The sequence below is a fragment of the Bos indicus genome, chromosome 26 (assembly GCF_029378745.1).
Source record: "Bos indicus isolate NIAB-ARS_2022 breed Sahiwal x Tharparkar chromosome 26, NIAB-ARS_B.indTharparkar_mat_pri_1.0, whole genome shotgun sequence".
Lineage (NCBI taxonomy): Eukaryota > Metazoa > Chordata > Mammalia > Artiodactyla > Bovidae > Bos > Bos indicus.
Genome location: NC_091785.1, coordinates 48613333 through 48634716, shown reverse-complemented (window position 1 = coordinate 48634716; position 21384 = coordinate 48613333). Strand labels below are relative to the sequence as shown.

At 55.9% G+C, this 21384-nt stretch overlaps 1 protein-coding gene across 9 annotated transcripts in view; it reads left to right on the top strand.

Moving 5' to 3' along the window:
* Positions 1–21384, top strand: part of EBF3 (EBF transcription factor 3) — a 117283-nt gene that overhangs the window by 85629 nt on the left and 10270 nt on the right. For all 9 annotated transcript variants that reach the window (XM_070781106.1, XM_070781105.1, XM_070781107.1 and 6 more), the window contains exons 9-11: positions 2334–2464; positions 2956–3082; positions 20251–20339. In XM_070781106.1, the coding sequence (XP_070637207.1) occupies positions 2334–2464; positions 2956–3082; positions 20251–20339 (347 nt within the window). The remainder of the gene's footprint in view (positions 1–2333; positions 2465–2955; positions 3083–20250; positions 20340–21384) is intronic.

Genomic DNA, 21384 nt, shown 5'->3' with positions numbered 1-21384 from the left:
CTTCCCACCGCGTCCCTTCCCGCCGCGTCCCTGCTCCTCCTCGCCCAACTCTGGCCGCGGTGCCAGCTCCCATCATCTGCTCGGGTGTATTGTGCGCGTCTATCATGAGATCTCTGACGCTGTCTGTGTAATTCATTTTGCTATGGTTCCCATTGAACACATGTTCCCTCTCTCTGTGTGCATTGAAATGTATGCAAATACAGGCAGGAGGAAGATGGCTATCGCCACGGAGGAGGCGAGGCCGGCCCTGGGATCTCTCTGCCGAGGAGCCGAGCTGTGGCTTCTCCAATGGGCCACAGCTGCCAGACAGCCATCTCCTGCGCGGGCAGGAGATCCTGGAGTTTTTTTTTTTTCCTTTTCTCACCTCCAAAGTAAATTTGTTTACTGTAATTTTTTTTTTTTTTTTGTGAATTATTTGCCATAATTGGCTGTGCTGATGAAGGTCACCCCCTTGGAGGGGACTTGTCAGTCTTTAGAGAGCTGATCCTTTTCAAATGCTCTCCATGCAATTAAGAAAAGCAAATGTCATTCGGAAGCCTCAGAAATGAAAATTTGTATGAACTTATTAGCATGAAGTCAACAGCGCTAGTTAAGGGCAGGCTCCCCGTGTGTGCTCTGTGCGTCTGCTGCTGAGGGAGCCTCGCGGGGATGAGCAAATAGAGCCCCCGCTAGTCCAACATTAGAGCAAACAAAGGGAGGTGGTGTCGGCCCGGCTCAACAACAATACCTGCCGTGATTAACTCCCGTGTCTGCCGCTGCCTCTGACCCGGCAGGGAGCCACGCTGGGCTTCCGGGAAGTCCTGCTTATGAAGACGTGCGGCCAGGGCTGACCCAGAGTCTAAAACGACGGTTTATCAGGAGCTGAGCTACTCGGGGTGGCGGTGGGTGGGGGCGTGCTCACGTGGGATGGACAGCCTAGAGAGGCCCGGGCGTCCTTGGGAGGCTCGTCCCCGCAGGCGGCGGGTGGGGGCCGCACGGTCAATCCGCCGCATGTGTACGAAGCTTTAGTTACTGTCTTTTGGACGAATCTCCACCGAGGTGGTTGCAAGTGGTGGAAGATCACCGAACGGGGAGGGCCCTCAGGCCAGGGGTCGAGCTCCTCCACGTCCTGCTCCCCTCAGCACCCGCCCCACCGGATGGAGGAGGATGCGGGTGACACGGGGGCGCCCAGGGCCCACTGGGGGCTCCTCCTCTCCACGGAGGACCAAGGCCCGCGCTGCCTCTTGTCTGGGCTGTAATTGTGTCCAGACCGCATCAGCCGGGAGATGCGGCAGAGCCTAGGGGCCACACGGCCGCCCATCACGCAGGCCTCTTCTTTGTACCAAAGATACAGGCACAGAGAGGCCCAGAGTCCCACCCGTGGCGCCCAGCCCGGCAGAGGCGGCCTGCCGGTCAGAGGGCCGCAGCCCCCGTCTCCCCAGCAGTCAGCTCCCTCCGCGCTGGGTCTCTGCCCACGACAGGCCCTCTCGGGTGGCGGAGACGGTCTGCAGCCCCGTGCAGGAAAAGAGCCGATCAGAGGCCGGAACAAAGCTGCCTCCTCGAGGCTGTGGCCTTCAGCCTCGCCTCTGCAGGCTCGCGGCAGGGCTGCTGGGAGCATGGGCCTCCTGGTCTTTCCTCTGTGCCCGCCCTTGCGGTCTGTCTACACCCTCCCCCCCCAGCAGGCCCCGAGCAGCAGCATTGTAATAACTCATGCAAATGTGAGCGCTCCGGAGACAAAGGGAGGTCAGGCCAGCGGCTGGGGATCCCTGTCGACAAACAATATTAGATGTAAAATGTGTACCTTTGACAAAAGTATTAATATCGTGCTTTTGATTTTTTTTTTCCTGATGAAAAGTGAAAAGTAGTAATTGTGAAGTGACAGAGGAAAATGAAGTTTTGAACCAAAAGGCAAAGTTCATGGATGAAAAAACCCAACCCAATTAGCTGCTTATGAGGAATCGAAATGCAAGGCATTCGCTCCTCCATCTCCCCAACAGCCTTTGATTGACTCTGCTCAGATCTGCCCGCAAAGCAGATAAATCGACGTGCCACATGCACGCGATGCTTAATCATTTGTAATCGTCATATTTGCCCTGACACATAATTTGCTATATCAAGCCGCTTTCTTTTTTTTTTCTTACTCACTAGTATTCAGTGGCTTGGCCTTTGCTTTATAAAACATTTAAGGGTTTGCTTTAAACGCATCAACACGCTGATCTACGATTGCCCTTTGCGTGCCGCCCGGAGGAGCGGCTGCCCGCCCGTCTCCCGCGGTGCCCAGTATGGCTGGAGGTGGGCAGCGTGGCGGCGGTGGGGTGGGCGCTCAGGTCCGGTTCTCTGTCTTTTGTGAGCAGCCACTCCGTGCATCAAGGCCATCAGTCCCAGTGAAGGCTGGACCACGGGCGGCGCGACCGTGATCATCATTGGAGACAACTTCTTCGACGGGCTTCAAGTCGTGTTTGGGACGATGTTGGTGTGGAGTGAGGTAAGCCCACGAGATCGGTCCGCTTCCCGCGTGGCTTTGTCTGTGGGCCGTCTGACGTTCGGTCGACGGCGCCACCCGCCGCCCGATCCCCTCAAAGCTGACAGTGCACCCAAGGCAGGGGCTTCTCCGGTGGGCGGGTGCAGAACTCTGGCCCCCTCCCCAGCCCTGGGGTTTCAAACCTGCCGTCGGAGGTCCCGAGTGCCCTGGAACAATTAGTGCTAGAATTACTAGGAGCAGGTTTAAGGAGACATATGGTGGCAATTTTCATATGAATGATGCCCTGTGGCCTTTCCTGCAAACTACAGCCGGGATCATTTGCAGACTTTTTCCTGAAAGCGCAACTGTAGGTCCTAAGTCTGGGTGACAGCTCGGAGGGAGCATTCCAAGACGATGGTCCAATTTTGCTCGTTTTTGGTAATTATGTCCAACTGGCGAGTGTCCGCCTCTCGCGCCCAGCGCTGCTGAGGGCCTCTGCACTGTGGTTCTTGTAGCTGATCACGCCCCACGCCATCCGTGTCCAGACCCCACCGAGGCACATTCCTGGAGTCGTCGAAGTCACCTTGTCCTACAAGTCCAAGCAGTTCTGTAAAGGTGCTCCAGGGCGGTTTGTCTACACCGGTGAGTCCACCTTTCCAGCTTTCCCTGATCCAGGAGGGCCTCTCCATGGCCCCCGGGGGCCCCGCACGGTTCTGCAGGGAGGGCTGGCGGGTGAGCCAGAGGGTGGTGTCATCAGGGAAGTCTCTGCATCCTTGACCAGTTGGTGTGACGCCGTGAACAGGTGCAGATCCCTGGGGCCGCGGGATCCGTCCCCTCACCCCCTCTGTGGTCCTGCCTGTAAAAGGATGCGGTGGGCTGTCGGTAACCACGTTCCCAGCGTCCGAGGGGTGGCTGCCCCGTGAGGTCCCAGAGGTCAGGCTGTGTCCCCAAGGTCACCCATACCTGGGGATAACAGAAGCAGGTCTCTGCCCGGCCTGGGGCCTCACACCACACACTGCCCTGCTGCTGATGGAGGGTCTGAATTCTGTGCGGGGCTGGGCACGCGGACATCACCAGGAAGGGTCCCCTCTGAGGTCCTGGACCGCCATCCAGAAGCCATGTTCTGCAGTGCTTTGCACACAGGTGGCTTGGAGGACACGATCCGTCCGAGGCTGCTGTTGGGAAAGACCACGGTGACCACAGGGCTCGTCCGCATTGAGGCCTCTGGTCCTGCCACCCACAGAGGCTGGGATGTCTGAGAGGGCTCCACGTGCTGAGCCCCCAGGGGGTGAAGGCTTGTTCTCAGACAGGGTGGCCTCCACATGCTCACCTGGTCAGGGTGGCTGTGAGGTCCCTGCGGGAGCCTGGGCTGGGCCTCAGGGTCTGACTACATGCCTTCCACTCGGGGGCGGGGTGAGGAGTGGAGATGACTCACCCCCTCCCCCTTAAGGAAGCAGATGTGAAGTGTAAGTTCTTCGGGCCGGCTCAGTGTCACCCCAGGGCTACACCTGGCTCAGGTCCTGGCCGAGAGCAGGGCTGCCATGTCCAGAGGTGCCCAGACCCTCGACAGCCTGGGCTGCAGAGATGCCTGCACCCTTGATGGGGCGAGGCGGCCTCCAGTTGGGCGCTGAACAGCGCTGAGCGAGTCAGCAGGGCAGGGAGGAGCCATTTCCGCCCTTGGGGCCAGCGCATGCCGCCTGGGGCCCAAGACCCTGGGGACGCTGATGGGCGTCTACCTCCAGGGCGGGGGCTCGGGCCCCCTGGTGTGACCAGGAGATGATGGACAGCGGGCCCCCCCCACTGCGGCCCCTAGCCTGCAAAATAATAAAGACTCAGGAAGCGGGGCGGGCAGCCGGGGCCTCCTGTGAGCCTCATACCCGTGGCCATGGTGGGGGCTCTTCTGGGTGGAAGGACCTCTGAGGCTGCCAGGGCTGGGGATGGGCAGGGTCCCCGATGGGCTGTCTCCCCGAAGTTCTCAGCCGCCTCTGCATGGCCATTGCTGACCTGTGGGTACCCCGCTGGGTGTCTTGCCATGAGCTCAGGATGTGGGCAGAGGGAGCCCTGCTCCACCCCACCTGGTATCGCCTGGGGGGCCTGGGGGCCACCCGAACCCCGCATCCTGCCTGGGAGCCCTGGGGGACGCTTGACCCCCGCTTCCACTGCCCCCTGGGTGCCTGTGTGACCTGAGCTCCCAGGAACAGCCGCTGAGGCATCCGTGTCCCTCGGAGGAGGGGACGTGCATTCGCTGGCAGGCCCTGAGCGGCCACGGGCCACGTGGGTGCCAGGTTGGGCCAGGCACTTGGGGGTGGAGGCATCTGTAGGCGGTGGGACCACCCGGGTCTGCCCCAGACGGACAGGGACCCTCCCCCCGAGTCAGCCCCTCTGGCCTCCTGGCCATGCCCCCACGGGTCTCCAGATACCCAGTTCTTGACCCGTGGGCTCTGGGTGCAGAGACCCGCAGGCTGTGGTCGGCATGCTGACTCAGAAGAGACGTGACGGCAGGAAGGCCTGGTTCCTCTTAAGTGCTCCGGGGGCTACCGGGGACCCGCGGCCCCTGTGGCAGGAGGGCTGCCGAGCCGGGCGTCATGGTTGGAGGGAGGGCATGCAGGCACCGTGGCATGGGCAGATGGTGTCCTGGGGCTGAGGCCCAGCCGCTCGGGTGCCATGGCGGGGTGGGTGAAGCTGGGGCGGCTCTCCATAGCCAGCTGCCCCCAGCGGGGCAGAAAATCTTCCTTGGCCAGAGGGCCCCTGCCCTCAGGGAAGCAGGCATCCCGAGTCCATTCCAGGGACACCCGTGTCCCAGTGCCCATCGTCCACTTCTGTGGCCTATGCTGCGTCCACACCATGGTGAGGGGGCTTCTCAGACCCCACGTTCGGGGTCCTGGTGGTCCAAAGCTCTGGGGTTTCCTCCACAAAGGGTTCTCCCATGAATGGATGCTTCAATGAAGCCATTCAGCCAGCCGGGCCCCCTCCTGCGGGGGGCTCATCTACGCCTCCCGAGCATCATCAATGGGAATATACATTTCAAATGTGCGTCAGGGCTAGGGGGCCCCGAGCTCTCCGGGAGCGGAGGGAAGGTGGGGTCATAACCTGTCTGACCTGGAAGCTTCTGTCTGATTTGTGCTGCCCTGGAATTGATGGGGACAGAGGCGCAATCACAGGGACTCGCTCCTCTCTGCAGGCTGCGCCAGCCCTCCTGGAGGCCGGACACCCTGCGGGCAGCCCCATCCCCTGGGCGTCTGGCTCCCGTCATCGGCAGGCTCGCAGGGACGCATCTCTCTGAGCCCTCCTGGGTGAGGTGGCCAGGCCGCCAGAGGCCAAGGTCTAAACGAGCTGTTTACAGCAGCTGAGAAACCCCAGGTTCTTCTGAACCAGACCCGATGCGTCCCCCCAGAGTGGGTGTGCGGTGGGGCGGGCCGAGCCCACCCAGCCAGGCCCCTTTGCCGGCTGCTTTCAGCCTTGGTAAAGGCAGAATTACCTTGGGAGGCGGTGGCGGTGCAGTGGGTTAGCACGGTGAATTAAAAGAATGAGTCACAGTGACATGTCCGGCTCCTCCGCACCAGTCCTTTGTATTCCCAGCGCGCCTCACCCCTGTTGCAAGAAGGTCAAAAATTAGAGAGAGAGAACAATTTTCAAGCGGCTAGCACTTAGGAGCAGAATTAACAATCACTCTGTATGTAATTGCCAGTTAATAGTAAATTGCCTTCCAGACTGTAAAATGCAATATAAACGGTGGGCACCTAAAATTAAATTAATGAGATATTTGCTGCATTTAAAAGTGAACAGTGCAAATTAATAACTGAGTGCAATGCTTGTTTTAATATTTGTCTAATAGTGTATCGTTTGCTCGTTTAATAATAATTAAAACAGTCCCGGAATATCCTACCTGAGGAACTCCATGGGCAGAGTGAACAGTCTCACATTTATAATTTCAACCAGTAGAAAGACATCGAGTTGTTCAGAGCAATAAAAGAAATTATTTTTTAATTAGAATGTAAGCATTGCGGTGTTATTCGATTAAGACAAATTGGAATTTGTATGCTTCTAATTGAAATTATGTTCGAGGGAAAACTGCTTTTACAGACAGCGTTTTGCGAGCGTGGTGAGGTGCTTTTGCACAATCACAAATGTCCCTTTTCCCAGCGTGTCTGTGTGGCAGAGGGCTCCATGTGACATCGAAGGGCAGGAGCTGGTTGGTGGTGGCCTGACTCGTGGGCGTGGCAGCCAGGGGCTCTTCCTGTAGCTCTCTCGGGCCCAAATGTGTGGCTGACCACCCCCCCTCAGTTTAGAGATTTCTTTTGCTCAATTAAAGGAATTATCACAAATGGCCAGGCATGAGCATGCAGCCTGCCACGGGCACAGCCAGTTCAGTTACTGAGCAGGATGGTGGCAGAGGCCGTGCCAGGGCCGGAGTGGCAGGGGCCGAGCACGGCGGCCAAGTGTGGACGAGACGAGGACAGAAAGACGGCCGCTTTCCACACTGAGATGTGCGGCTCAGACACGAGGCTCAGCCAGCAGTTGCCAACAGTTCTCACTCTTCCCGATACAGCATTTCTTTTCTTTTTTTAAAAAATCGTTTGTTGTTGTTGTTCAGATGCTCAGTCGTGTCTGACTCTCTGTAACCCCATGGACGGCAGCACGCCAGGCCCCTCTGTCCTTGAATACCTCCTAGAGTTTGCTGAAACCCATGTCCCTTGAGTCGGCGATGCCATCCAGCCATCTGATTCGTCTCCTTTCACCTTCAATCTTTCCAGCATCAGGGGCTTTCCCAGGGAGTCGGCTTAAAACTGGCTACATGTCGGGGGCGGGGGGCGCTCGCTCTGTCTCAGGAGCTGTCTGGCACCAGGGGTAGCTGTCGGCTTGCCCCGGGGGCCACCACGTCCTTTGGCAGTCTCCCGCTACCTAACCCACACTTGGGCCCGCCTCTCGAAGGGCGCGGGTGTTTCCGGAGCGTTTTGAAGTTCTTGTGTGTGCATCCAGACGTGATTCTGTCAACAGCTGATGACATGCAGCGGAGTCGATGCCCTTCGAGCGCTGCCACACCGGCCTGCTGTTTCCCAGCCCAGCCTCTCAAACAGCTTACTTGTATCCACCGAGCGGACGATTCCTAATTGTCTTCCACCTATCATACTATTTTTACTTTGCTAAACTGCTTGCTCACGCTTTCCTTCCCCTTAAATGTAAGCCACCTGATTACTTTGGTGATCAGTTTTTGCCCACGGAGGTGGATGCGGGGGAGGTATTTGCATTTTGGGTTCAGGACACTTTCAGCCTGTGTCTGTGATTCCTGGGCTCCCCGTCCCAGCCAGTGAGGCCCAGCGGCTCTCAGCAGCTCCCTGGGCGTTCCTGGATGTAGCGAGGACCCTGCAGACCCAGGGCCATCGCTGGTCCCCGCTGGCCAGTCGGATGGCGTCAGTGGCAACCTCTGCCGCCCTGGAGGACAGATAGATTTGCTTTTAATGTGAGGACGGTCAAGTGGAAAAGCAGCTTGAGGAGACCCCTGCAGGGCCCAAGAGCTGAGATAGCCCCCCAGACAACGCACGACTCCAGCAGGATGTCTCGCCCGCCCCACCCACCTTTGCGCGTCCTTGGCTGCGAGCCGGGGGCAGAGGACGAACTTGTCCCTGTTGGCGGGGATGGGGAGCAGACCACCGGGTCGTCTCTGGGGCCATTGGTGGGGCTCCTCGGGGCCACAGAGGGAGAGGCGGGCCCCCTGGGGTCGTCTGCACGGTGCGGCCCAGCCCCGGACCAGACAGCGACCAGTGAGTCCTCCAGCACGAGGCACGGCTTGGGGGATGCTTGCCCAGCCCCGCGGCCCTCTCAGGAGCCGGGTGGCGAGGCCTCCCGGGTCCCTGCCGTCCCCTTGCCTGCCGTCTCAGAGGAGGCCGGAGAATGAGGCACACCGTGTGTGCTGTTGCACAAGTAGACGATTTGTCCTAATCAGTGACACCCATTTACTAGAATTGCTTAAAATGAACTATACCTCATCCAGAAATCGCACATTTAGAGGCGCTCCATTCATCATCTGAAAATTGAGGGCCAGTAAACTTTTCTGCTCCTCCAGTGGGATCATAGGCATGCATCAAAATGTTAGAAATGATTGGTGAGAGGAAGCTGTCACCCATTTATCAAGGAAAAGAACATTATTTGCTAATTTCCCAACCAGGCTGGTGACAGGGTGCTTCGTCTTTGGACCCACGGTGACCAGCATGGCCTTTTTGTTATTAGTACAAGTCAAGCGCTTTTGGGCAGTTGCTAACAAGACACATTTGTCTGTCATCAGAGGGGCTTTGCTTGTTTTCCAAGTGCTGTGACCACAGGCTGCTCTTCCCGGAGCCCGATGGCTGTGCGTGGCGGGGCTGCGCTCGCCCGGGAGGGGAGCTGGCTGATAAATCAGGAAGTTTCCACGTCAAGGTGAAGGTATTGACTCTCAGCACCGAACCTGACAACACGGAGCCGAGAGGAGACAACCATTCGTCTTCCCCGGAGGACACAGGGGTCATGGGTTCCCTCGGCGGGGGAGGGGCCGCGGGCCGCCAGCCCCCTGCCCCACAGGAACGGGGCAAGTTTGGGACTTGACTCGGTGTCTCTGGCCTGTCAGGGCACCCACCTGCCTCTGGGGCCACTCTCAGAGCCTGGGGGAGTGCCCGGGAGCGGGGAGAGCAGGCTAAGGCAGCGAAGAGGGCGCACAGATCAGAGCTGTGTCATCTGCGGGGAGGAGCTCCCACCGCATCCGGGGGAGGCCGGGAAGCTGCGGGATGAACAGCTGTCTCAGCGGAGAGCCCGCCAAGGAAGCTGCGGGCCTTCTGCTGACCAGGAGCAGAAGAAGCAGGGCCAGCCTGTGGTTCCAGGAGAGAAGGAACAAGGACAGTCCTCACAGGGGCCTCCTCCCTCCACATCCCTGCGAGCGGGTGCCCTGGGGTCCAGGGCCGCCCAGGTTTTCATTTGAAACCTTTGTTTTGGGAAGGTCTTGGGGCTTCCCTTATGGCTCAGCTGGTAAAGAATCTGCCTGCAATGTAGGAGACCCGTGTTTGATCCCTGGGTTGGGAAGATCCCTTGGAGAAGAGAAAGGCTACTCACTCCAGTATTCTGTCCTGGAGAATTCCATGGGGTCGCAAAGAGTCAGACGCGATTGAGCAACTTTCACTTTCACTTTTCGGCTCTAAGTTGAGCCAAAATCTCAACCTGACAAAAAGGACATTTAAAAAAAACTATCATTTGAATCGGTTGGCCCTTTTTTTATTCAGTGTATTCCATAGAAAGTGCAAGCTGAATCGTTCTTTCTCAGGATGACTTTTCAATAAAGCAGCAACACCTGGACGTCCTCATCAGGCGTGTGAGCTGTGCGCTCCACCCCCAAAAACAAATACACAGACGTTTTCAAATGCTCTTAAAGAGCCTGTAGTCACTGGGTTGCACGCGGGCCCTGGGTGCTCGTGGTGGGTGCGTGTGCTCCAGAAGACTCTCTACCGAGGGTGTTGAGTGTGAGACACAGTCTCCCGTGAAGACCGTGGGCTGCTGCCCGTCTCGGGACTGGTGGATGTAGATCACCTTTGGGGGACACTCCTTAAAGGTACAGCCTGGCGGCGGGTCCCTCATCGGCCCCCCAGACGCCGCCCTTCCCAGCTCCCCTGAGGGCCCTGACCTGCGCCTCCACACGCGGAGACCCCACCTCCCGACACGGTGAGCCCTGTCAGTGGGCCAGCCTTCCACAGGCTGACGCTCTCCCACTCCGAGCGCCTGCTGACCCCCGAGGACCACAGCCGGGGCCTCTGAGCACTTGGAGGTGGGGGAGTTGGGCCAGGTTTCTTCCCATCTTTTCAGCCCTTTCATCCTCCCGGGAGATACCCCTTGCCTCAGACTCCCCTGGGCCCTTCCGGGTCTCAGCCCTGGGCGTGGTGGGGCTGTCCCGCCCAGTCTCAGAATCTGTGTGCCTGGCCCCTGGGCCCAGCTGGCTTCTCTAGGCCCAACTGTCACCTTGGCCAGCTTCTGAAGACCAGCCCAGCGCCCTTCCCTAACGTTCCCAGCACAGGACACCCGTGAGCCCTTGGGGATGACCACACAGCCAGGGCACTTGTGACCCTCATGGCATCAGGCTGCAAGGTCCCTGGGTCGGAAGCGGTTTGCCTCGTGTGCTCGTCGCTGGTGAACACAGAGGTGGTTTTGAAAGCTGACCCGTTAGTGTGAGCTACAGGGTGCGAGGTGCTGGGGCCACCTCCTGGAGACAGGCCCGGGGTGGTGGAAGCCGCCCACCCCGCTGCCCCGACCGCTGGCCACTCCAGCCTCTGCACTCAGGAAACACCCATGGGCGGCAGTGTTCTTTCAGGGGAGCTGGGTGTTGGGGGGGTGGTGCGGAGGCCTCGTGTCCCACACGGCTGGGGGTTGGCCTGTGGCTTCCCGTGGTCAGCGTCTCCTTGAGGCCCACCTGGGCCAGGTTCTCCACAGGTGACCAGGGAAGGCCAGAGACCACCTGCGTCTCATAGGTGCTGGGGGTGCGGCATGCTTCCCTGGGTTCCCCTAGGGGACCTGGCTGGCTTCACATGGACGGCCTGGGGCCTGGCTCCGGGCCGCCCTCGGCTGCATCTGGGCCCCTTCCAGCTGCTCAGGGATGAGGATGAGAAGCGATGGCCAGGAAGTCCTGGAAGGGGTTCGGGTCTCCGGGAAGAAGGGTGGCTGTGGGGACAGAGGGCGAAGCCTGTGCAGACATGGGTGCCCTGGGCGGGCAGGTGGGCTGCACCTCGGCAGCGGGTAGGGGGGTCTCCGGCGGGTCAGTGGTCTCCAGGCGGGTTGGGGCTCTCCAAGTGGATCGGGGCTCTCCAGGCGGGTCAGTGGTCTCCAGGCGGGTCGGGGGTCTCCATGGTCTCCAGGTGGGTCGGGGGTCTCCAGGCACAGGGCAGAACTTGAGCCCAGGGTGGGGGAGCTGGGGGGAGTGAGTCTGGGCAGGGTGGCAGGGCCCGGGGGTGGGTGAGGTCCCAGAGGCCTTCTGAGCCCCACACGTTTGGGAGTTTGGGGGCCCCTTGGGAGGAAACAGGGCTGACTGACTTGAGAGGCGTAACCTGGAATCCTGTGCTCAGGACTCTTCTTGGCCCTGTCAGTATTCACACTGACTTTGGCACTGTCTTTAAAGGCTCTGACTTAGCGCCTTGCTTTTCTTCTTTATTCACCTTGAAAAGCCGGAGTTAAAAACGCCTCTGTGGCGACTGAGGGCGGCAGTGGAGCCTTCCTGAGTGGGGGGAGGGGTTCTCTTCCCCAGCTCCCCCACCCAGCTGGGGGCCTGCTCACCCCAGTTGCGGCCTCTGCTCTTTTACACAAGTGTCAGACTCCCCTCTGACAGCATTCGGACCGTGCGAGGCCTTCCCTGGGTACGGGCCTGGCCGGCGGGGGTGTGCTAGCCTAGTCGCTTCAGATTCTGTTCTTTATCCAAATGTAGTTCACACAGCCTAAAACCCACCCAGCTGAGCATACAGTTAAGCTGTTCTTAGGAGGGTCGCGAGGTTGTGCGACCACTAACGGAGAACGTTCCTCAACAGAAGCACCCAAGCCTCGGTCAGCAGCCCGGCCCGGCCCCGCCCCGGCCCCGGCCCCGCCCCGCCCCCGCCCCGGCCCGGCCCCGCCCCGCCGCCGCGAGCTCCTCCCTCTCTGTGCGTCGTCGGAGGGTCGGGAGGGCGCACGTGGTCCTGTGGGAGCGCTCTGTTGGCTCCCGGCCCCGGCGCTGTGCTGCCCTCCTCTGTGCGGCCGAGTGGTCTCCCCTTGTGTTGGGACCACGAGGCATCCGTTCGTCTTGATTCAGTGCCTCCTTGGGACCTGCTGGGGACAGGTTCCCAGACCAAACCCACGGATGCTTGAGTCCCTTGCAGCGCAGTCTTTCCTATCCAAGGTCATCTCCACGCTTGGTCGGATCTGAGGGTTTAGGACTGCGGGTACGGAGGGCCGACTGTAAGACAAGTGATGCTGAGAGAGACTCGTGAGCGGGCTCTCGTGTGGACATACAGGAGACGTGTTCACTCTGGCTTCTCCAAGTCAAAAATGGAAATAAACCTTCTCTATTGGTCTCATATCTTGAGGAGGTCCCCCGGGTCACCGTGGTCCTTCATCGTTATGATGGAGCACCCACTATGTGCCTGCGCTGAGTAGGGCAGGTGCTGTGACTCGGTGAAGGCTTCCCAGGAGGAGCACGTGAACGAGTGGGCTGGGGAGTGTGCCCTGGGGGCGGCGGGGGTAGGAGGACACAGGAGGGGAGGGGAGGGTTCCTGGGGGGCGGGGCCGCCTCCAGCCGTGGTGGGGGGTGGGGGTCATGCCAGAGGCGTCCCTCAGCTTGCCTCTGTACTGAGGTTTCACGTGGATTCCACGTGTGCAGGTTGCCTGGAAGGTCTTCCAGAGCATTCTGTTGGGAGGGCGCGCGCACAGGCTGGCTGGAGTTGCCCTCGCTAAAGGTGGGGTGACCTGCATCATCTGTGCTCTTTATCCTTGAGAGTGGTTTCCGTTCGCCACCTTCTCCTTCCCTTTTGTTCAGACCCTTCCACCCATCGAGAGAGGCTGCTTTTGCTGGAACCGAGATGGGGGATGCGAGGGGTGGGGTGGCCAGGACCCCCTTTTCTCCCTCCTTAGGGAGTGTGTCTTGGGGGTCCCTGTCCCTGGGGGCTGAGCCCCCAGAGAAGGGGGAGTGTCTGATGGCCCGGGCCTCGGTCTTCCTGAGTTGCAGGCCTGGGCTCCGTGGGCCTGGGCTCCGTGGGCATGGTTTGGACAGGACTACGAAGCCAACATCCAGGGTATTCCTTGAGGTCTGTAAACAGCTGTTTGAATGCCATCCAGTGGTGTCAGCAAGGGTGTTATTTGGGGAGCAAGGAAGATGTGCTGTCCCCTTATCTGATCTGTCACAAAGCCGCTGGGTAATGCCAGCACCGGGGAGCCGTGTAGGGAGGCCCAGTGCACCCAGCCGGGCGTGGGAGCACCCCTCCGGAGCAGCGAGGTGGGCCCAACTTCCGATTCGAAGTCAAGTGTGGCGCCTTTCACGTCCTCAGAAGTCCTGGTGACACAAGGTGCCCTGAGCTGGAGGGCCTCCAGGGGGAGTCCTGGGAAGCAGAGGCCAACCTGGGGTGGGCACGAGCCTCCCTACGGGCTGTCAGGGCCACGGCGGGCATGCCGCTGGAAAAGCCTGGCCGCTTCGATGCGGGGACCGGGGCTCGGCCGCCTGGCGCTCAGGGTGTCAGAGCGGGCTGGTGCCGCCGTGCCCGGGCCAGCTAGGGGCAGCGTCTCCTGGCGCGTGATGCCCGCCCCCCACGGCCTTTGTGTTCCCCATGCATGCCGCGGCGCCTGGCTCACCCTGCCGAGTTCTGTGATTGAAATTCATTGCCAAATTTATTGAGAAATTAATGAGAAAAGCTGCAAAGTATTGACTTTGAGAGGAAAACACAACTCATCTTGAATGAGGAGGAAAATGCAGCAATAATTTAGCCGCTATTGATTTGGTCCTGTCCATGTATCGATCTTCATTTTACAATATTAATTTGCACCTGCAATCGGCTGCTAAGGGAACCGATTTCATTTCGTGGCCGCGTTAATGTGCGGAGCATGAGGGGCTCTTCAGAAGTGGGGGTGCTGCACGTTGTGTGGGGGGAGGCAGCCTCTGCCTTTTCTATCTTTGCTTGCTGCTGAAATAGGCCAAAAATTAATTTTTTTTGTCGGACAAAATATGAAAGCAGAAACCCACCTCCGACATGGCCCTCCTCTTGGCCGCGCGGCCCGCACGAGGAGCCGTCAGCCGCCTGAAACTCCAGCCACCTCTCATCATCAGGCCCGGATCAGTTCAAAGTTCATGAAATTTCTATGAGCATTGATCTCGCCCCATTGATTTTTTTTTTTTGCAGCAGATCTTTGAAATTTTAATTTCCCGAGCATCTGAATTTCTTATAGATGAAATGCACTTGGAGGAGACAGTTGATGATAAAGTGGAGAACTTAGCATCATTTTAAAGCCTAAAAAAAAAAAGGGAGAAAAAAAAACAGGCGGTTGCAGCCTGTGCCGTGTTTTTGAGGTGGAGGAGGCGCTCTAGCGGGGGCGAGGTGTGGGGGTGCTAAATACCATTTTTGTCTGCCGTGGCCACACATTTTTAATGCAACTTTTTATACAGTCATTTTTGAAAGGAAAGCTATCTGGAGAAACAGCAGGACAGAGCAACATTCTTCAGTGCACAATCATTTGCTCACAGCAGTCTTTATCACCTGGTCAAGTTCACCTAGTTACTTATCAGTGGGACATTTAATAACCTCAAGGTGATATAATTGCTATTGGCATTTTTCCCCCTTGGATTCAGCTGGTTAATGTGTAAACTACTTGTCAGCAAATAGCACTTTGTCACTGAAATCACTAACACCCTCTAGAGGGATGTCTTTGTATTGAGCAATTTAATTTTACTTTATTTAATTTTTACACATTACAACCTGTGTTCATTCAGGCACTGAAGGGCTGCAGTCTGTCGGGGCAGGGTCTGGGTCTCCCTGTTAGTAAAATATACTATATCTTATTTAACAATCCCCATCGCCTTAATTGAAGTGCGTTCTTGTCCCTCGGAAAAGGAACTGCAGATGTTCTTATTATGTAGTTATGTTGCTAATGTGAAAAACTGCCTCATTATGAGGATCTGTTTGTAGCTAGAAAATTACTGCATTATGACAAATGCATGATTGGGAAGTTACAGGAAGATGATCATTATTGAAATGAAACTGGAACTCATTTAATAGCTGCAACCAGCAGCTGGAATGAAGCAAATGAATGTCTTCCTGTTTTTATTGTTGTAGGCAGGTTTTTCAGGCAGAAGGGAAATTTGTGCTAAACCTGGAACTTCTTGTATCGCTCTTTGCTCGCTGGGCTTGGGTTTAAACGGAGGCAACGCTGAAGGCAGCGGGTCTCCTACCTGGGTGTCCCCCTTGTGCACTAATGATGCTGTTTTAAACACAACGGTGTCAGTAGGGACAGTCAGTCTGGGCGTGCTTAGTGCCTGTAGCCCTGTTCACTGGCTGGGCTGGTCTCCAGGTGCCCCTGGCAGGGGGGGTCAGGAGGTTGCCATCACAATTAAGCCCTGTCACCGCGACCCCTCCTTCCCGCCCCAGACCGTCCCTGTTTGCAGCCGGGGTGCCTCCAGGCCTGGGGGTGGTTGGGGGATCCCAGCGCCCCGGGCAGGTGGCCCATCAAGAGCAGCAGCAGCAGCACGAATAAGGGGTCAGGTCTGCTCGGGGCTGCTGTTCCTGTTGCCTTTGGGGGCAGGTTTCCCCCGGGGGCGCCCCAGGCACATAGTAGCTGCTTAATAAATGGTGAGCGGATGAAATGGATTTAGAGACAGTTGGTTTGGCTGTTTTCCTTCTAAGACAGATGCTCTTGTAGAAAACAGGCTTCCCAGGTGGCTCAAACGGTTCAGAGTCTACTGCAATGCAGGAGACCCAGGTTCGATCCCTGGGTCGGGCACTTCCTCTGGAGAAGGGAATGGCACCCCACTCCAGTATCCTTGCCTGGGAAACCCCATGGACAGAGGAGCCTGGTGGGCTGCAGTCCATGGAGTCCCAGAAGAGTCAGATGTGACTGAGCAAACACTTTGTCACTTTTAGAAAACGCCCACTGGCTCTGAACATAACGTGGCCCACCCTGAAATTCTGTTTCTGTGTTACCGACCCAGAGGGCCCAAGGATGCCCCCTCGCTTCACTGGATTGCGTTTCTACATTAGCGGACTTGCTATTCAAGTCTAATAAAATAATCACATACGTTTCGGTGTAGGAGAGATTAACACAGACCACAGGGCAGGGCTGGCTGACAAAGAAGGTTAAGCTGTCAAAATGGGAACTGAAACTCTGCATGTCACAAGAAAGAGGATTCCACCGCCTCTTGCCCATCGGTACCCTGTGTTCCTAATTGCAGCGGCCGGTTGGAGCTGCTCTGGCCGCAGCTGCAGCTCGGAGCCCAATGCCATTTTCTGCTGCCACATTAGCTCCGGCAATCCCAACTTGAACTGACATCACAGACCGTTAAAATTTTATCAATTGCGGTATGATTAATCCCCCAGTACACGGGCATGACTTAAATATTTAGAATGCTTCTTCTGTTATGACTTTAATGCATGTAAAGTAACGAGATTAACTCCAGTACACTCAAATACATTTAAATGTGGATCCTCGCGAGCTGTAGGCGATTCCTGCGTGTGGGAATCACGGAGTCTATGCGGCCGTGTCAGCCTCTATTTGTGTGACCCATGCTGGATGCTGGCCTGCATACGAGAGCCGGGTATCTGGCCTTTCACAGGCTGCCTGCCTGCCTGCCCCATTTGGCATGGAATGTGATTCCTGGCTATGCTAGCTTCTGGTTCATTCAGGTTTTATTGCTGTGTAATTTTCTTATTCTAAAATAAAAGCTCTCCAACAAAAATTACTATGCATTAGGCCGCGGTAGCCTACTCAAATGGATATTAATACAGTTTATCTCTAAAAGGACGAATAATGTATTTGAAACAGATAAAAGGCCCTCCACTAAATGAGGAATGTTAATATCTTATGGCACGGTTAATAAAGAGATATTTCACAAGGGAGATTTGTTTTATGACTTTTGATACAACAGCCTTATAATCTGACACATCTTAAATGATATAATTTTGTGCCTGCATTCATCTTTTTTACATGTAGCAGCCCATCTTTGCAAGATTTGAATTCAGAACAAATAATGGGCACTAATTACTTTTTTTCTTGCGGGGGTGGGGGCGGTCAGGGGGCGTGGCTTATTGTAAACCTCGTCCTCTCCGACGCAGATGGGCGTGGAAATCCCCGCGGAAAGGTGGACGCTGGTAATACATTTTGAGAAACGTCCTGGTTTTTTTTCCCCTTCAGCAGAAAATAACATTTGTTTTTGTTGTGTTTAAGGCAGAGTTTAAATTAATTTAACCCAGTGACACATGTTCAGAGACTAAGCACGCAGCTAAATAATTCCTGGGAATAAACTGCTCAGGAACCAAGTCCATTAATTTACGGCTCTCCTGATGCTGACAGATGTGAGGGCTGGAGGAGGACCTGCAAATATTAACATAAAACAAATTTGCTTTATTCTTCTTCATATTTCTTCTTCATCCCAACTCAAGCTCACCCAAGGCTCCTTCTCTAATTATCCACGAGGTCAGTAAGCAAAATTGGGCAGGAGCTGGGAGATCAATACAAATTACCCCTGAGCAAACCAGTGCTGACAGCTTGAATCGCAGCATATGTTTACCCAAAATCAGGCAATTTATCTTAATATCAGCAAAGTAATGCAGTGCAGGTGAAAGGTCAGGCAATCTCTCCCCCTCATAATTACCCGGTTCTAAAACAGGAAAGTGGTATTGATTGGCCTGGCTCGCTGCTCTGTGACTGGACGTGCAGAGCCGTGGCCTGGCTCGGCCGGGCCCTCCTCGTAAACTCCACACACGGACCGTGTATCAGATGTGCAGAGGGGCTTCTGTTTTCTCCTCCAGTTGTGGACTGTGCTGGGGAAGCCTGGGCGACTCCCCTTCTTGCCCCTGTGTGGGGTGGGGGGTTCTGGGGGGTTCCACCCTCAGAAGTCCGCCGGTCCGTTCCACCGACGGCAGCTGCTCCCAGAGGCACAGGGGTGGGTCATCCCACCCTCAGTGATCAAGGTGCCCCCGCCCTGAACTGAGAACACAGGGCCTCTTCTCCTAAGTCTTCCGTGTGAGGCCTTCGGGCTTCCCTAGCGAAGCCCCCGCCGGGATTTCCAGCTGCAACCGCAGCCCCCCCAACCCTCACTGGGTCTGGCCTGGCTAGACCTGCAGTTGTACCGAGATGCACGTCCTCTCCCGACGTCCAGCCTTGCTCTCAGCGGGGCACTCCAGACGTGGATGCTCCTCAGGCTGCAGTGGGAGGCGAGCGAGGCCCTCTCGTTTCTACTGCTTGGGCATCTTTTCTGGTTCTAGAAGGAGGATATCAATCCGGCTGAAGCATCAAGGATGTCTCTCCCAGAATGAGCGGGTATGGTTATTACAAGTCATAAAGCTTCTGAAAGCTTGCATTAGAGCGTCTATCACCTGTCAGGGCATTTGCATGAAATCAATAGCGGCCGCCCATCTCTCTGTTTGGATCACTTTTCACCGGGCCGATTCATTAAGTCCAGCAGGCATGGCGGTGAGCTGCGGGGAGGAGGGCCCTAGCCTCCGAGAGGACACTGGGCCATCTTTCCTATCCCCTGGTCGGGAGACCTGGAATCCTTTCGGGGCCCGCTGGCTGGGTGAGGCCTGTCCGCCCGGCCTGCACTTTTCCTGACACCCTCGTCCCGGCCCAGGCAGGGACATGACAAATTGTCCCCCAAGTCTCCCCTGACAGCTTCTGATGATTAATGGTTTGATTATGAAGTGGTTTTACACATATAGAATTTACATCACAGAGAGTTAGGAATTTTTGCCGTGTCACACACGCCGAGGCATTTCGAAGAGCTTTACTATTTGCAAAGAAAAAGGAGGGCAGAATCGCAGCAAAAGCCATGTCATGTAAAATCAATATGTCGGATCAATGCTTTATTAACAAGAAAATGTCTTACTTCACATTCCTGCGCGGACCTTTGTCTCCGCGGCGTGTATGATGGAATGTCAGACCACACCGCGGTCCTCAACTTCCGGGCGGCGGCCCGCGCGGGCCGCGCTGACGAGGCCCGCCGAGGGTGTTGACACCAGCGCCCGAGCACTCGAGGATAACGGTGACCAATTATTCCGGAAAGCGCCTTCAAAGGCGGCCTCTAACCCTGCTCCTCGGAGCCGCCGCCTTTGTGTTCCCGGCGCTGCGCGGACCCGCTGAGTTGGGTGGTGTTAATCATCAAATTACCCGCTGACTAATGAGTGATGGCCCGAATTGCGGGCTGAGTAATGAATAGATGGCGGCGGGTCTTATTAGTCTCAGAAAAGCCCCCTGATTTATGTCGCGCCGTGCACCGTGGTGTTGCTCCCCGGAAAACGATATCTACATCAAGAAGTAATGTACTCTAATAAGTATTTTCATCTTAACTCGCATCCCGGCCCCCGGGCTCAGTTTTTGTTGGAGTCGGGCAGAGCCATAATAAAGCCCAATGGCTCCTTATAAAGCTTGTTAAGCACAGAGGCTGCGGTCCGACCGAGCCCGGCCATGATTCATGCACTGTACACAGCGTGCGGGCCGCTGATTTATGGCCGCGCACAGTTCATAGTCAAAATTACAATTTGAGGGATAAAAAGATTAATTACTATTTGTGGCCGGCAATTTCGTGGGGCTGGGTGGAATGATAGTGCCCGCATCCGTCTGTAGTCAGCCATTCACAGATTATTACAGCTTTGCAAGAGTAAGTGCTCCTCCTGCCTGGTTTGTGCTCAGGCAATGTGCTAGACAAAAAAGGACCACAGGGATAAATCTGAAGCTAGCAATAGCTGGACATATGTCATAATTGCCAGGTTCCCATAAATCCCCGGCCGGTGTGGAAGGCCTCACGTGAGGTAGACAGTGATCGCGACCGCGGTGATGGCTGTATATGGCCCCAAGACTGCCAACTTCCTGACTGCGTGCCCATTTCTACAATATATTGAGTGACCCTTTTACTTTCTCCCAGTCTAATTATAGATTAAAAATAATCCTCACTTTTATGTGCAAAAGAAAAAGGGAAAGCCTGTTCCTCAGGACAGAACTGGGGTTCGGTGGGGGGGGCTTGCCTTCCAGAGTGTCAGAAAAGGAGACTCTCACGTTTATTTGTAAGCGTGCAGTAAGCGGGTAATGGGTGACATAAAAGTAATTAACCTGACCTGCATTTCTGTGTCCTGTTCCAGCCCTTAATGAACCAACCATAGATTACGGCTTTCAGAGGTTGCAGAAAGTGATCCCGAGACATCCAGGTGATCCCGAAAGGTTACCCAAGGTTAGTAAAAGGGCAAGTGGCGGCTGGTTCCGGTTTGGGGTAGTGGGTGCTCTGGGAAGGGGGGCTTCCAGATGCCCCAAACCCTCGCCCGCGGCCCGGCCGACAGGTGTGGGAGCCGCCCCGGCTGGGAGCGGAGGTGGGTGGAGAGGGCCAGAGGGGCCGCACCGTCTCCATTTGTGTTTCGTCTACGCGGGCCCCTATTTTTAAAGGAGAATAGAAAGGCTTCTCGGATGGCACATATTTTGGATTCTGCAAGGGGGACATAAACTTCCTCGTAATGAAATAGTTCAATTAAACATTTTCCACTCCAGTAGCCCGGGCTGATTTCAATCTAGGCAGCCCCAGTCTGATCTGTGATTACTTGACTCTTGTTTTCCTTTCATTTTCTAAAGCTCGATTCAGTTTAATCTTTTGTTTACAAAGCTTTTGTTATAAGTCCCTGACTTAGCAGGCTAACAAATGAAGTCCACATATTAATATCTAGGGGGACTTTTCATTTAAATTCAACAAAGACAAACGTTGGCCTGTTGTTTATGCACACGCCACATATCACAGGAATTTCATTTTGATGTATAACATTAAAGATAAGTCAAGCTTATAATTTCCCCTCTCCTTTGATATAATTTTGTCTCTTTCTGTCTTTAGAAGCCATCTCTGGTTTTCAAGGCAGAGTTGAAAACGCAAAATGAAAAATGAAGTCATAACATTATGACTGATTATTTTATATTCCGCCCCTGTGTTCTCCCAGGTCTTGACCACCTCTGAGTTTTATTAACACAATAAAACCTTTTAGACATTACCTTTTTAATGCTCAGCATGAACATAAGCAGTGTCATTAGGCTCCTTTTTAATTTGTGAGCATGCTGGCGAGGGATGTCAGGTACACACAGCTAGGAGCTGGGGGGCCAGGGAGAGATGTTTTTTCAGATGCAGAGCGGTTCATAGAGGGGTTTTGTTCCTGGGGTGCGCCCTCCCAGGGAAGGCCCGAGGGCTGCAGAGCCATCACCAGAGAGGGGTGCCAGCCAGCCTCAATCCGGGCCCGGCT